The sequence below is a fragment of the Meleagris gallopavo genome, chromosome 6, assembly GCF_000146605.3.
Source record: "Meleagris gallopavo isolate NT-WF06-2002-E0010 breed Aviagen turkey brand Nicholas breeding stock chromosome 6, Turkey_5.1, whole genome shotgun sequence".
Lineage (NCBI taxonomy): Eukaryota > Metazoa > Chordata > Aves > Galliformes > Phasianidae > Meleagris > Meleagris gallopavo.
In genome coordinates, this window is record NC_015016.2 from 43,334,802 (window position 1) to 43,349,318 (window position 14,517).

Below are 14,517 nucleotides of genomic sequence, written 5' to 3' on the forward strand. Positions count from 1 at the left end.
AAAAAAAAAAAGATGAGAACGTTTAGGGACACATTTAGTTGATCTTTTTTCTCTTTCCATTATCAAGTTCATAAATACAAAGAACCATTATTCACAATAAACTAACTCTTTTTCAAAAATGGAAAAACAAACCCTGGAAACATTTCCACACCTTAATCCAGATGGGTCTTGAGGATGCTATTCAAGAAAACCATGCAAACAGTTCGGTGCAGCTTTCCCAACTCATCCAAAATATATAATTTTTTAAATTAGAAGGTGGCAAGATTGCTAGCATTTGTGACTATTCCCTCCCCCCCAATAAAATTCAATGCAGAAAATCTTGGTGCTTTTAGGAAGATAACGAATAAATAGTTTTCTGCACTGTTGTCATAAAATCCCATGTGAGTTACAATACAAGACTACTGGTTCCAGCAATTAGGTCGAGAGGAAACATTCTAGTGATAAATACATACTGAGCATGCTTGGGCAGAGCACTCCATTCTGAAGCATCCTGCTTGAAGAACGAAAGGTGGCAAGGATGGTTCACGTCCATCAAGTGACCATTAAGTCTGCTGCTAAAAGCAGACTGCCACTCTGTCACCAGGTCGGCAGTGCTACCCTGGAAGGGCTGTCTCCCACACTAAGAGGCACTGGTTGTACCAGTCCTCTGCTGTGCACACTAAATTCTTATTTATGCAACAAACATACAACCAATGAACAATATCACTTGTACAGAACTGGATCGATCCAGCTTTTTTATAGGCGTACTTCTCAATCTCCAGAATATCCCAAACAAGCTGTAAATAAGATGATGAACCACCAACAGTGACTGAGTCTCACTGCAGTTCAGACCAGTTCGGCCTAGTTTCACATCACTTCTTGTTTCTAGCGAAGGACACAATACTCAAACAAAATAGCAATAAAAACAATGTTATCTGCAGCTGAAAAAAAGCAACAGAATTTTATATTTTAACTTCTGAAGCTTAAAGCATACCTGTATAATTAGCATTAAAAAAAACCTGTTTTTAATACAGTAACACTGGCAAAAGTTAATGGGAAGACACAGAGGATTGCAACAGGATAACTGATGAATTAGATTATTTTTAAATTTTATTTTGCTTTGACCAACTGATGTTAATACTGCTTTTCCTTAGATTTGGAATAATTCTATTGCAACAGTCACATGCAGGCTGAAGACAGCCATTGGTTAAAGGAAAAAAAAAAAAAAAGAAAAGAAAAAAAGAAAAAGAAACAAGGGTCCCAAAAGTTGTGTGTAAGAATTTTCCTTTCACTTGATGAGGGCTTTGCCCTTGCTTTAGGAGAGCTGGTTAATTCTTGTCAGCTTCATTAGCTTTGTCCAGACAGATCTGCTGTCGTATCCCCTGGTCCAGAGCCTGTTTGTGCACGCTTGATGTAAAGGTTCAATAACTTCATCTGCAAAGCCAGAAATTAATTTTGTTCAGTATTTACAAACTGTACACACTACAGAAATGATGTATCGAAGTAGACACTAAAGAATTCTTCTCTTAAAAGCAAAACTGTATTTTACATCATGAATTGGAAAGTAACACACTTGCTAATATCTAACACAGCAAAACTAAGGATGTGAATCAGAAAGCAACCTATGGTAGCTACACTAAGATACTTTTCCCCACATTACTGTGCTGCTCTGATTAAGGCAGGTTGTTGGGTTTTTTCTGTTCTGTCTGTTTCTTTCTCTTAAGTGAATGTTGTGGTTTTAAGCCTCTACTTACAGGCATTGATTCCAGCACCTACTGAAGCTTCCAATGCTGTCTACAGTCATATTTAATGCAATCACTGCCAGACTATTTTTAAGATGTAACTGTTTTATTCAAATATATACAATATTAATTGTCTTGTTTTAGCTCCATGGACAAACTCATAACATACATCTATTTGAATGTAAAAAACAGTACATAAGAGGTTTCCTAACCAAAAAGGAACACAAGGTTCTTCCTCACCACCAAATCAGAGGTTCTGAAAGGACGGATTAAAGCAAAAACAAAAACAACAAAGGAGCAAGAACAGATGAACTGTGTTACATAATAACTGCTTTTCAGTCAGCACTGCATCAAAAACAAGGCAAGATATACAGGTAGAAAAAGCCATGCTGAATATAGCTACTACCTTTGTTTCAGAATAAAAAGTCTGACAGTGTACTCAAGTAAAAATTTTTCTGATTTTTTTTCAGCTGCTGACCATATACAATTAAATCTACTGTAAAGCAATAAGAAACACAACTTACTATTTTTCAGTTTGCTGAAGTTTTGTGCATGTGCCTAAGTATCTGCAGACCTATGCATTTTCAGTTTTGAACCTTTGATATCAAAGTTACATTCACCCTCTGAGTGTTTCAGTATCCCTGGTTATCTCCATTCAGCTATATACTTTTATGTATAAACTTCCTGGTAATTGCAGCCACAACACAAACGTATACATGTAATTATGAACCAAAACGTCTTAAATGTCATTTTTTACTTACTTTACTGCCAGTGAGTTGACTGAGATGTGGTTTTAGTTCATCACCAATTACTGCATGAATGGCTACAAGGCAGAAAACACATGCCTTACGAACACTGCTCTCTGAATTATCATAACCCTAGAAAGCAATAAAATTAACATTAATTGCTTATCAGTTAATGATTAAAAGCCTCAGAAAACTATTCAGTACTACTTATAATAAATACATTAAAATCTGCTTAAAGTGAGTGGTAAGCATTCCAAGAAAAAAAAACAAACAAGTGAATACAGAGCATGCACATTTGAAAGGCAGGCTGTTATTAATTACAAATTAATTTACAATTATTTTCCAGACTGAAATTAAAACCCATACAATTCCTGTTTGTAATTTATACTGAAAACAGAGCCACTGTCACGCTCCACATGGAAATACAGTAGGGGAGATCATAGGATAAAGTGTTCTAGATTACAGATAGTTATTAAACAGAAGACCATTACATTCAGAGCTTTCTTACTCCTAAAGAAGCTGTTTCTTAACAGGTAAAACTTCGTTATTAACTCCCATCTTGTTACCAAATGATTTTTGTTTCTCATGCCTGGTTCTCTCGTATCCCTTCCTGAGAAGGCTCTGCCTCTTACCTTCTTGCAGATGTGTGATTTGACCATATGCATTGAAGTCAGAAATCTGCAGAATGCAGCTGTCAAATTCTGGAAAGTCTTTATTCAGCACATGCAAGCTGATGTGTTTTGACTCTTTATATGGTGGCAGATTATTCATTTTTAAAGACGGAGAAAGAAACTTTTTATAACCTCCTAATCTTATTGAACTTTCCCCAATCAACTGCTTCCTTCCTCTTGCTTCCCCCAAGCCCCAAGTTATAAAACCCTACAAAAACATGCATACAACGTGGATGATTTCAGACCAAATGGTCACAACTTGGAAAAGATACTACAAATAACTGAAAGAGTCTATTAAACTTAACTTAATACTTTATACCCTAGCAAGATCCTGAGTCCTAACCACAGTTACAGTTTAGCCAGGTGACAATGAAAGACAGTGTGGCCACTATCTGAGTTAGTTTGGGTCAAAGTATCCATCAGCCATCAATAAAAATCCCTCACGAGAGCCAAGCAATAGTATTTTGAAAAAATCTTTGTAATTCTTACACACAAAGAAGGTGGGTTTTTTTGCTTTGTTTTTACCTGTATTAAACCTGGCACAATCTCTGGTAAAAGCTGAGTAAGAGTTTCTTTAGATACTCTCTCTATGACTTTTGTCTGCATTTTGATTGCAGCCAGATTAATTGGGTAATCTGCAGTCTGGATAATTGGACAAAGGACTTTGATGCACTGATCTGGGCTAATGGAGGTGGCCAGCATGGAAGCAGCTTCTTCAGCAGATCTCACCACCTATTGAAAGAATAAGAAAAAGACGTGGAAAAATTATTTATAAGAGTATTAGTGCCAGTACAAGTCTTGAGCATAAAGATTTCTTAACAGCTCCACAGCATTGTAAAAATAGATAAAGGATTTTTAAATGTGTGCAATTTTGTAACTGTTGGACTACTGTAGTAGAAACAAGGCTCTTCCCAACATCGTATGACTGAACTATATGCTCTGCAAGATGTGTATTGGTGTCTTCCAAACCTGCCTGAAAATACCTTCCAAACTTGACAGTAACTGTCCAGTCAGATCTGAAACCTCTCTAGTCTGCAATGCTATGCAGAATATAAATACAATATCATGCAATTACATATTGAAATCTACTATTGAAATCTGTAATTTCCTGTGCTGTCATTCATTACTGTCTTTGACTATTGATAAGCTTCCATGCTCATCTCAAAAACTGTTTAATGGCAATCACAGATTGCTACTTCTGGAGGCTTCCCCCATCTTTAATTTTTAAAAAATTCAGTTAAGAGTTCTTAAAACTCTTAGGGAAGATACAGTAAAACAATTAAACAAAAGGTGCAGAAGCTCAGGATACAACACAGACATAAGAGGGAAAATTCAATCTTTCATATTTCTGCATCTGTGGCATCTGGCAGCTAACAAGACAAGCTGCTAGATTATGTACAAAAAACTCCAGAAGTCTTTCTCTTCAACCCTGTCTTATTTACTCTTTCTCACATGCATTTTAAAAAAAAAAAAGGAGAAATGGAACAGCAATATGGAGGGAAAAATGGAAAGAAAAAAAATAAACATGGTGCATGAAATTAAGAGGACGCAGGGAAAACAAAGATGAGTATTGGATGAGTGACAAACATCAGTGGTATGGAAAAAACTGCAGTCAAACTTCTGAATTTGGAACTCCACACCAAGTCCCATATGCAGAAAAAGTCCTGTAATAAGGAGTATGGGGGCATAGGAAAGGCAGGGAGGAGATTTATCCATCTCACTAGCCATCTTATTTTCATAACATCAGTGACACTGATGAGAACTGTTTAATGTTTGGGTGGTTTCTGTATTTGTGTTTCTTATATCAAAATACATCATCCTTTGATTTGTATGCACATATCATAAGCTTTCTGAGCAAGATTACACTTATCCTTCTACTTCGGAATCTCCTCACTGTTCTCAGCCAAACCAACTCTTCCCTGCAGTATCTTCCTGTAATTTCTCTCCTAAAAACACTGAAAGCCATGCTTTCGAATGGTGAAAAAGAATAACTTAACCAGAGCTGGTTAAAAATGGGAAGGGATAATAATTTCCTTGCCATGTTCAATCCTATCTCTCAACTACCAACCTTACAGAAATCCAGAGGGTTGCATTAGATAACTGGGCTTAAAAAGACATATAACATAAAACTCCCTTCAGTTATTCTTCACAGAGCTCTGCTGGCACATCCTTGGCTATGGTTTTATGTTCTCTTGGGCAGCACCCAAGCCAACTGTTATTAGGGCTGATATTAAGCATTTCAGAGCTTACAAAACTGTCGTTCATTTTTCTTTTTTTTGCATACCTGTGTTAACATCTTCACTATTACACAAATGACTCCACCGGTAAGACCTGATTTCTCAAACACTTTCTGGACATAAGACAGCTGCTGCATTTTGTGATATTTTGTCACAGCCTCAAATAAAGAAAACTGATTACTAACCTCCTTATGAGGGTCCTTATGCGCTTCTAATGTCTTCATTATTGTGAGCTCTGCGTAATTCTTAAACCTTGCTGGTTGATTTCTTAGGATTTCTCTTAGAACTTTCAATGCCAAAGCTCTAATTGCATGCTAGAGATTAAATATGAAAACAAATGAGTTATGTAACATTGAATAGACAAAAGTTTAAGTATTTATTCAACAGTTTATAAAGTTTTGATAATAGTAAAACATCAGTGCTTTTCTATGCATATATACAATATGAAACTAATATGGAAATAAATAGAGCTAAAGAAAGTCTTCAATTGTTTGCTCCTCTCAAAATAATACAGGTGGTGCATCTTAAACATGCTGCTAATTGGAACTATCTATGCTAAGCTGCTTACAATTTTAGCATCACATAGTCACACAAATACACTATCCTTGAAAACAGTCTTTTATTATTATCAAATCAAAAGCAATTACTAGTGCCAAAAAAACCTGAAGGATACTTGAGAAGATGGCCTTTTCACCATTAAGAGATTCAAGAGTTCACATGATCCTGCATTTCCATAACTTCTTGCTTTTCAAGACTAGCTGGAATTTGTACTTTTCCTACAACACACACAACTTTCAAAGACACTGAAAGCAAACCATGTGCTTTGTTAGCATTTTTAACTAGATTAATTTCACTTTACCTCTTTGTCTCCAAGTGTTTCAAGCAGCAAAAGCAGTATTGTTTTGAAGTGCTCATCCCAAACACCAAAAGACTCTTCTTGAGTTAACTTCATGAGCTCATACAGGGCAGCCTTTCTTTCCTCAACTCTCTCGTTATGGTTTGACAGCTCTTTTAGTAACTCTGCAACTAGATCAGAATGATCCATGGGAGGCTCTAACAAAAAAGGAATTATACAAACAGAATTTTGAAACTTGGAAGTATATATTACTGCCTGATGCAGAACTGAAAACTACCTTCTAGGATAGCTAACTGCTTTCTTTTTTTGTTTGTTTGTTTTCCTCCAAGTCTGTTTGCCAGAATTCAGTTTAATTACTTCATTTTCAAAGCAGCCAATATTCCTGACCAAGCTTACGATCACCATAAAACAACAATAATGCAGCAAAAAACAAAAGCATCCACAAAATTGAAGAGAATCCAGCAACCTGTAAGCTGGCTTACTGCTAGAGTTTCTTACTCCTGTAATACACAAAGTGGCAAGTTCCCTGTATCCTTTTAAATCTGATCTATACACAAAGGGCTGCTTTTCCCATATGACCCTTCCATTGAAGAAGAAAAATTTACATTTTCACCTTCAGTATTACTGTACTGTTCAGACTTTTGTAAGCCACGACTCCACAGCAATGGCTAGGCTTTTAACACAAACAGGAAAACAAAATGCTTGATGTAAAATAGTGGAAATACAAACAAACCAAGGCTTATCAACAAATCACAGAGATTCCAGGGAATGCCTACTATCCCACTGACAGTCACTACAAGATAGCACTGGATTTCAGTTTTGATTACAGACAATTCCATGACGGAGAAAAGTATCAGTAACAATTCTTATTTGGAAACACTGCACTACAGACATGGAAATCTGCAATGTCAAAAATAAAAGCCTTGATTCTGGTCTAATTTAAATGGAACATCAAGATACTGCCTTTACTCCATCATCAAGACTCTTTTAGCCTTCAAGAAAGAAAAGCAGATAGCTTCTACCTTTGCACTGAGACTTTGGAATAAATTACTATTATTATTATTATTATTTTAGTTCCCCTGGACAGAGGCTGAAAGTCTTCTTTCAGGGAGTAAAGAACAGCATTAAAAACCAAGTTTTCCTAGAACTGCACCTTTGCCCAAATTACTGCACTTTATTAACAGATGAAATACATTTTTCAGAATAAATGAAATGAAATGAAAATAAATTAGGTCATATACTGAGAGATTACAGTTCTTAAAACCATAAGGACAAGATGCAGGGCGTGTTCTTCACAGTTTGTATTTTCCATTCCTGTATATGATTTAGCTGTGGTGTTTAATTCCCAAACATTCTCCAGATAAGAAAGGAGAAGTGTAAAAATCTACTTGCAACTTTTTTTCCCCCTGAAAACAACAGAAATGAGTAGGAGCAAATGCAAGTGCTTCCTCTGAATGAATTAAAGTATGTAGCAGATACATATAAAATATTATATATACACAAATATTTGATAAAGAACAGCTCTTCTCAAACCATCAAATAGTATCATTTTGACAAGATACGCAGTGCTGGCATTCAGAAGGAAAGCATGGCATGTTCTGAATACAATAAAGATTTGTCTGCTGCCTGAAACGTGCCCAAGCAAGTCGACAAGGCAGGGACAAAGCCTGGATGAAATACTTGTAAAATGACTGGATTCTAAATTGCTTTCTATTAATCTCGGAGGATACCAGTGATGTCCCTGCTCAGGCCTGTGCACGGCCTGGTTCTGTTCGATGCTTTTATTAATGTTTTTCATAGAATATGGAGACCGCTTTTAAAATCTACAAATTATTTCATTTTAAAAACAATGAAAGAGAGAAGAGAGAATTAACTTGATAAATAAGGAATCGTCTGAAAGAAAAATGATGAAAATTAAGTTAAAGGCAAGACAAAGAAGTGAATTCTTAAGTCCATAAAGTACTAGTTAAAAAAGCAGACATTTGCAAAGCACAATCTATGGAAGAGATGAAAGAAAGGAGCTTCTTTGCAAAGGAACGCTGAGTTCCAAACAGAGGCTGTGTACTGCTTCTAAGGAAAAGTGACTTAAAAATCCAAGCTAACTTTGCCAAGAGGAAGAAAAATGCAAGATTTTCAGCAGATACTAGCAGTTAGTAGCAAATAAAACACAAGATAAGTTGAAAAATATAGATTTTACACACATATGAGATGAGACTATCACACTGATGCTCAGAACCAATCCTTGGAAAAAAAAAAACAAAACCAAACCAAAAACACCCCAACTGATATATTTACCTACCTACCTACCTATCTATCTATCTATATTGCATCAAACTATATTTTGGTATACACTCATATCCAAAAAAGACAAGATATGTCTCTTCTGAGTAACTGCTACTATACACCAATAGATCCAAAAAGTAGATAGGTAAAGAAAATGAATAAAAAGATTGCTGAATAAAATAATTAATCTGACAACACATTTTGCTGGAAGAACAGAATGCATGTGATGTTGTGTAAGAAATTTCCCAGGAAAAAGCCTACAAAACAACAATCCAAATTCCTGCAAATAGAAGAGCTAAAAGATTCACTTTCTAGGTAAAAGCATTTTTTCCCCTTGCAAAAGCCTGTTTAGTCAATATAAAATACCAACGTCATGTTTCACATACAAATATTTTACTAATAAAATACTTTTGCCTAATTCCTGAACTGGTTTAATCCAGTTCTACTTGTTTTTCTTTAAATCCCAACCATAGAGTAGTGTGGTAAATAAAGTTGTATCGACAATCCTGCTACTGAAACAATACCAGAAGAATACAATACAATTCAATAATTACCTCATTTCCCAGCAGCCCTCAATTTATATAAACATCAAACAATCCAACAGTGTCAGTCAGAAGGATTACTGGTAAATAAAATAGTTTAAAATATATTATGTAAAACCTCTTAAGGAAATGGCACTGGTGATGCATATAGTGCTAATAGTTAACTCAGAAACTGAACTAAAAGGTGAAAAATGCCACAATTTCCCTTCTAGAACAGAATGCAATCTGAAGCTTACCATCAGGAAATTGCTCTGCATCATCATCAAACATGGCTTCCTTCAAAGCAGATTTATTAAATGAACTATCAGAATAATTGTATGGGTTATAATCTCGTGAGCGTGGTGAAGAGTGAGGAGGCATTGTGTTGAGTAATGATGTTTTGTTATCGAGGGCTGTTCGGCCTGTCTCACTCACACCACCTCCTGCTCGTAGGTCTGCTATTCCAGAAGCACTGCCAATCTGCAGGAAAAGAAATACCACAGATTTACATGTAACACACACTTTTCAAATAACTACTTTACACACTCACGTAAGTAGCAAAAACTTCTAAAGACTGGAAAGTTTCCTAAGCGTTCCTGAAAATACATTAAGCTGGCCTTCAGGTAAGACTTTGCTACAGCACTCTGAACTTAAAGAAAGAAAAAAAAAGATGTTTGGACAATTCATGTTTAAGCATACAGACTTTGGGTAAGTTCAGCAGATCTGAAAGTCGAAGTTCCACAGAAACAGAAGTTTAAAACAGCGTATTCACCACTGAAAAACCTCTGGGTTTTGTATGGAATTAAACTTCTCGAAAAAAAAAAGAACAGCGTACAAATCTCTCAAAAATTCAACTCCTTGTTCTGTAAGATAATTTTTTTTAAATTACTTATGTTTAAAATAAATAAAAAGCTAATACCACTTAAAATTAGCAATTAAAATGCATTTTGAATGCTGGGAACTGTTACGCTTTGTTTGTTTAAGCTCTAAAGTTAGCATGTATGTCCCACTGCAGAAATTGGTACAGATAAACCTACTTAAAAAGATGTTTTATCTTTCATAGTAAGTCAGATATTGGCTTGATTTGCCACTACCAAGATGTACCACATTTACTTACTGAATCAACATCATCTTTTTTTCCCGTTTCACAGGTTCATTCATATCTTCTTGACTGCGGAAGCTGAAGTTCTGAATAGCTTCAGTGACTCCACGAAGAGAACTGTAAATATCTTCGGAATTCATATTTTCTGTATCATAATCAAATGCACTGTGGGCCACGGAAAAGGACATACAAATTAAGGTGGATTTATTTTCTGATCCTGTATTTTTAAATAACATTAACATGGAAGTACAGACACCCAGGAAACAGTAATAAAAGTAAGCACTGCGAGTGGCTAGCCAAGAAGGCTGCACTATATAGCAGCATCTGACTCAAGTACAACTTCTGCTGTTTTACTCTTCTAAGAGAATTTTACATCATTCTCCCTCTGTAAGAAAAATTTCCTGAGTAAGGGGAACTGATCAACGTATTGATTGACTGCTGAACGCAAAGTTACAACATCCACTTCACTGACAACTCTGATGCCATTAAAGAAGGTAAGAACATTTATGAACTATTCTTATCCCTCCCAAATTAATTCTGGCTGGATGACTTAAGCTGTTTTAACATGTGCTGGAGATGAAGGTTTCTCTTCCATCTCCTCCTATGCCACTTGCACTCTGAGGTGCACATGTTAGGGCAGCCCTGGCTCCTGTCAGACCACTCAGAGAGCTGGAACACTTCACTATTATATCATTCTGTAGAAAAAGGGGGATTATTTTTCAGCATTTGCGACTGTGCAAAACTCACTCCATTTGCTCACAGCCCAGTTTACTATTTAGGAGAACATGTTTAATGAAGCCTTCGATGCAGAACTGCAGCAACACTGGCCAACATTACCTTGGTGACAAAGTGTTCTGCGATGTATTGGTTGGGGAAGTGAGAGGACTTGACCAGCTTGCTGGGGAGCGTGGAGTAGGTCTTGTCAAAGGACTTCCCATTGAACCCTGGTAGAGGAGAGATGAAAAGAGATGCTACAGCAAGTCCACAGCTTCCCCTTTACTTGATTATTGTTTTTATTTTCTAGCACCCATAAACATTGAAAGAAATGCTATTTAATTTCTTGGCTTCTCTAACCAATGGCATTAATTTCAAATGTTTAACTCTGAAATAATTAATGTAAGAGATAATAAACACTACTCTTAACAAGTCCATTCAAACTTAGTAAATCACTTACTTGGAAGCAACATACACTGAACAAATATCTTTGCAGGAAAATAAAAAGCATTCCATAAAGGGTGGTACCTGCTAATAAGACTTCATGGGGGATTTGGATGACCTCCACTAATTTTCTCACTCTCACACAAATCTAATGAATTGGACTCATGTCCAAAACACCGGTAAATTCAGAAGTAATAATATGGAAGTGTAGATACCTGACCACTGTTGCCTGTATTTCGGAGATGATTATGAAGAAGCTTTGTGGCTCCATCCTGAAATGTTTTTGGTAAAGCACCCAGCAGCATTGTAAACTCAGGAGTATTAAGTTCAAAAAGGGAAATGAGTACTGACTGTGCAGCCTAGAAAAAAAGCAGATTAAAATCACTAAGTTGAGTTGCCACAAGGACAAGTAGTCACAAAAGGTGATATAAGTATTAAGTTAACTTAAATAAAGATATTAGCAGTTATAAACTACTGCAGTTCATATGTACTGCTAAGATCGAGGTTCAAATATTCATAAATTCAGGCACACAACAGTGAGCTTACACCTTTCAGAATCATCCTATAAGCAATCTTTCAGATAGATTATCCTCAGCCCTCCCTTCCCAGAACTCTGTTTACTAAAAGGGGTGAAGGACGTATCAAAATGGCTTCTACAGGTTTTGGCAAGTTGAGTGAATTTTAAAAAGGAGAAATTGAACACACCAAATAGGAATAAGTTTGTAATTCCTTCTCCTGAATTCCACAAGTGGTAAGACACGATACCAACGGACTAGCTTTCAAGCACCATGATGATGCAGGCCACTCCAAGACTAAATGGCTCCTATTTATTTCCGTGGAAACATCAACTAATACAAAGAGTACAGTAACATTACTTAATAGAACCAATTGTCAGCTACAAAATATTTTTTTTCAACACAGTAGCTATGCATTTTTATCAGCTGTGACTAAGAACCTGCATGCCACAGTCAAAAAAAACCTGCACCACTGGAGATGACCATTTCACAGCTGCTATGACAGCACTGTTGCCAGAAAACTATTGCCCATGTAGTCCTTTTTCATCATCCCAGACACATGGAAATCAGGAGGCACCAAATCCAGAGTATCCTGTTGGTAAAGCAGGACAGTCCAGCCAAGATTGGATATGTGCTCTATGCTCTTCAAACTGGTATGAGGCCTGGTGTTATTGTGTTGCAAGAGAAATGTTGTCTTCTCCTCTGGATGGGCTGTGGAAATTCAAGCCTTCAGCTCAGTGATGCAGCAGCCTAAGTTGATTTGTTCGGGTTCCAGGAAATCCAGAGGGATCACCCCTTTCCTATTTCAAAAGACACTGCACATGTTCTTACTTACTGAGGGCTGTGTCCTGAACTTTCTCTTTGATGGGAAATTCACATGTCACCATGCCAAAGACTGTCATTTTGGCTCTGGATTGTAGTGGTGACATGATGCCTCTTCATCCCCAATGATGTGATCCAGGAAATTTTCACTTTCAGCCTTGTACTGGTTCAACAGGTCACAACAGAATTGTATGCAGTGTTCTTTCTGTTCCCGTGTGAACATCTGTGGAACCTACCTGGCTCAAACACTATGATATTCCAACGTAGCCACCACTTTTTCCAGCACATTGAAGCCAATATTCAGCTCCATAAACAGACCCCTGGTTGTAATCTGCCATTTCACATGGATGAACTGATCAAGATGTTCTTCATTGTGTGGCCATCCAGAACATGATTTGTCTTTCACACTGCTGTCACCACTCCAGAAACGCAGCACCCATTGTCTCACTCTGCTCACATCCACTATTTGGTGTCAAGAAATGTTCAGCAAGTGTCGGTGAATGTCAAAGGAAGCATTTTTTTTCTGCATGGAACAATTTAATTCCACACCTTTGCTTCAGATGTACTTCCATACCAGACTCCATTTGATCAGACTGCCCCTCTGCTGCCATTGGTCACACAGCAACAAAATGCAACAGGGTGTTGGTGGGAAGGTTCAAGCCCTACTGCCATACCACCAGCCTTCTGCCCTCTGACACTGTGGGCCAGGAACAGGAGATATTACCTTTGGCACTACCTTCGTATTGCTATACATTTGAAAGATGAAAACTTATGTACTGGAGTTTGTAGTGTACTGGATTACACCTTCCACACCCCAGTTTTAGCATTTCATATTTAATAGCATCCTCATCCTACAGCATGTTTTCATACAACGTATTTTATTTATTTACCTCAGCCAAGAGGTAAATAGATACTGACAAAGCACTACAGTATGTTACAGAATGATGGGATACCAGTTGAGTTCCCCTCTGCTAAAGAAATGTTGACTGCATGACTTAGTTTGATGAATATTCACTGGACAGGCTAACAAAACTGTCAACAAATTTATCACATGCAATGAAAAGCTAGTGATTATTAAGTTTTAAACAGTTTCTTTATAGTATGAAACTCTGGCTCTGAGATTAACCAACTTTATCTAGTTTCAATAGAAGTGACACGCCATCAAGGTCTGCCATGCACTGGAGAGAACCAGTGCCTCATGCTAGCCAGAATGACAGGCAGCTTGGTTCAGCACCAAAAATACTTTAAGCAAGTAGTTTAGAAATTCTTTTAGACATTTATTTCCCTCCTTTGCTTCGAGAGCAATGAACTGTAGCACTTTTTAATTAGAAGTGGAAAGCCAAGCTATGAGCGCACATACCAGCACACGTCTTAGTATTAAATTTCATGATGAAAATTCTAGCATGTTAGAATGCCACAAACTGTCTTTGTGATCACTCGTGATCAGCTATTCTCTTGAACTTTTATTCCCTCCTCCCTGAACAGTCTTCAAGTGAACAGCCTGAATGCCCTCTACGACCTGTCTTCGGTGCTCCATTTTTCCCTTATTTCTTTTAGTCAGTCTTTTAACATAAATTGATACAGACAAAACCAAAACAAAAGCTCCAACTGAACAGAGGTTCGGAAAGTACCACTTTCTTTTCTCTGTCTACTTAAGTTGCCAACAATAATAACAAAACATATATATAACAAAGTAGACAGTCTACAGTCATATCAGGAAAGAAACTGATAACCATCAGGTTTGCCTAGAAGCTCAACCTGAAGTATCAAAATGGAAATCGACTCACAGAATAGTTTCGTTAAGGAGCCGTCTATTTTCCTTCTTCCTTATTAATAAAAAGAGAGAGAGAAAGAGAGAGAGAGAAAGAAAGAAAAAAAGAAAAAG

The 14,517-nt window shown here is 36.8% G+C and overlaps 1 protein-coding gene across 1 annotated transcript in view; it reads right to left on the minus strand.

Moving 5' to 3' along the window:
• Positions 1 to 1,060: 1,060 nt before the first annotated feature.
• The window catches only part of CLASP2 (cytoplasmic linker associated protein 2), a 125,727-nt gene continuing 112,270 nt past the window's right edge, over positions 1,061 to 14,517 (minus strand). Inside the window, 10 exon segments of the mRNA XM_031553978.1 lie at positions 1,061 to 1,413; positions 2,483 to 2,599; positions 3,664 to 3,870; positions 5,561 to 5,689; positions 6,235 to 6,428; positions 9,293 to 9,515; positions 10,153 to 10,175; positions 10,178 to 10,302; positions 10,975 to 11,081; positions 11,511 to 11,654. Coding sequence (XP_031409838.1) covers positions 1,327 to 1,413; positions 2,483 to 2,599; positions 3,664 to 3,870; positions 5,561 to 5,689; positions 6,235 to 6,428; positions 9,293 to 9,515; positions 10,153 to 10,175; positions 10,178 to 10,302; positions 10,975 to 11,081; positions 11,511 to 11,654 — 1,356 coding nt within the window. The 3' untranslated portion in view covers positions 1,061 to 1,326.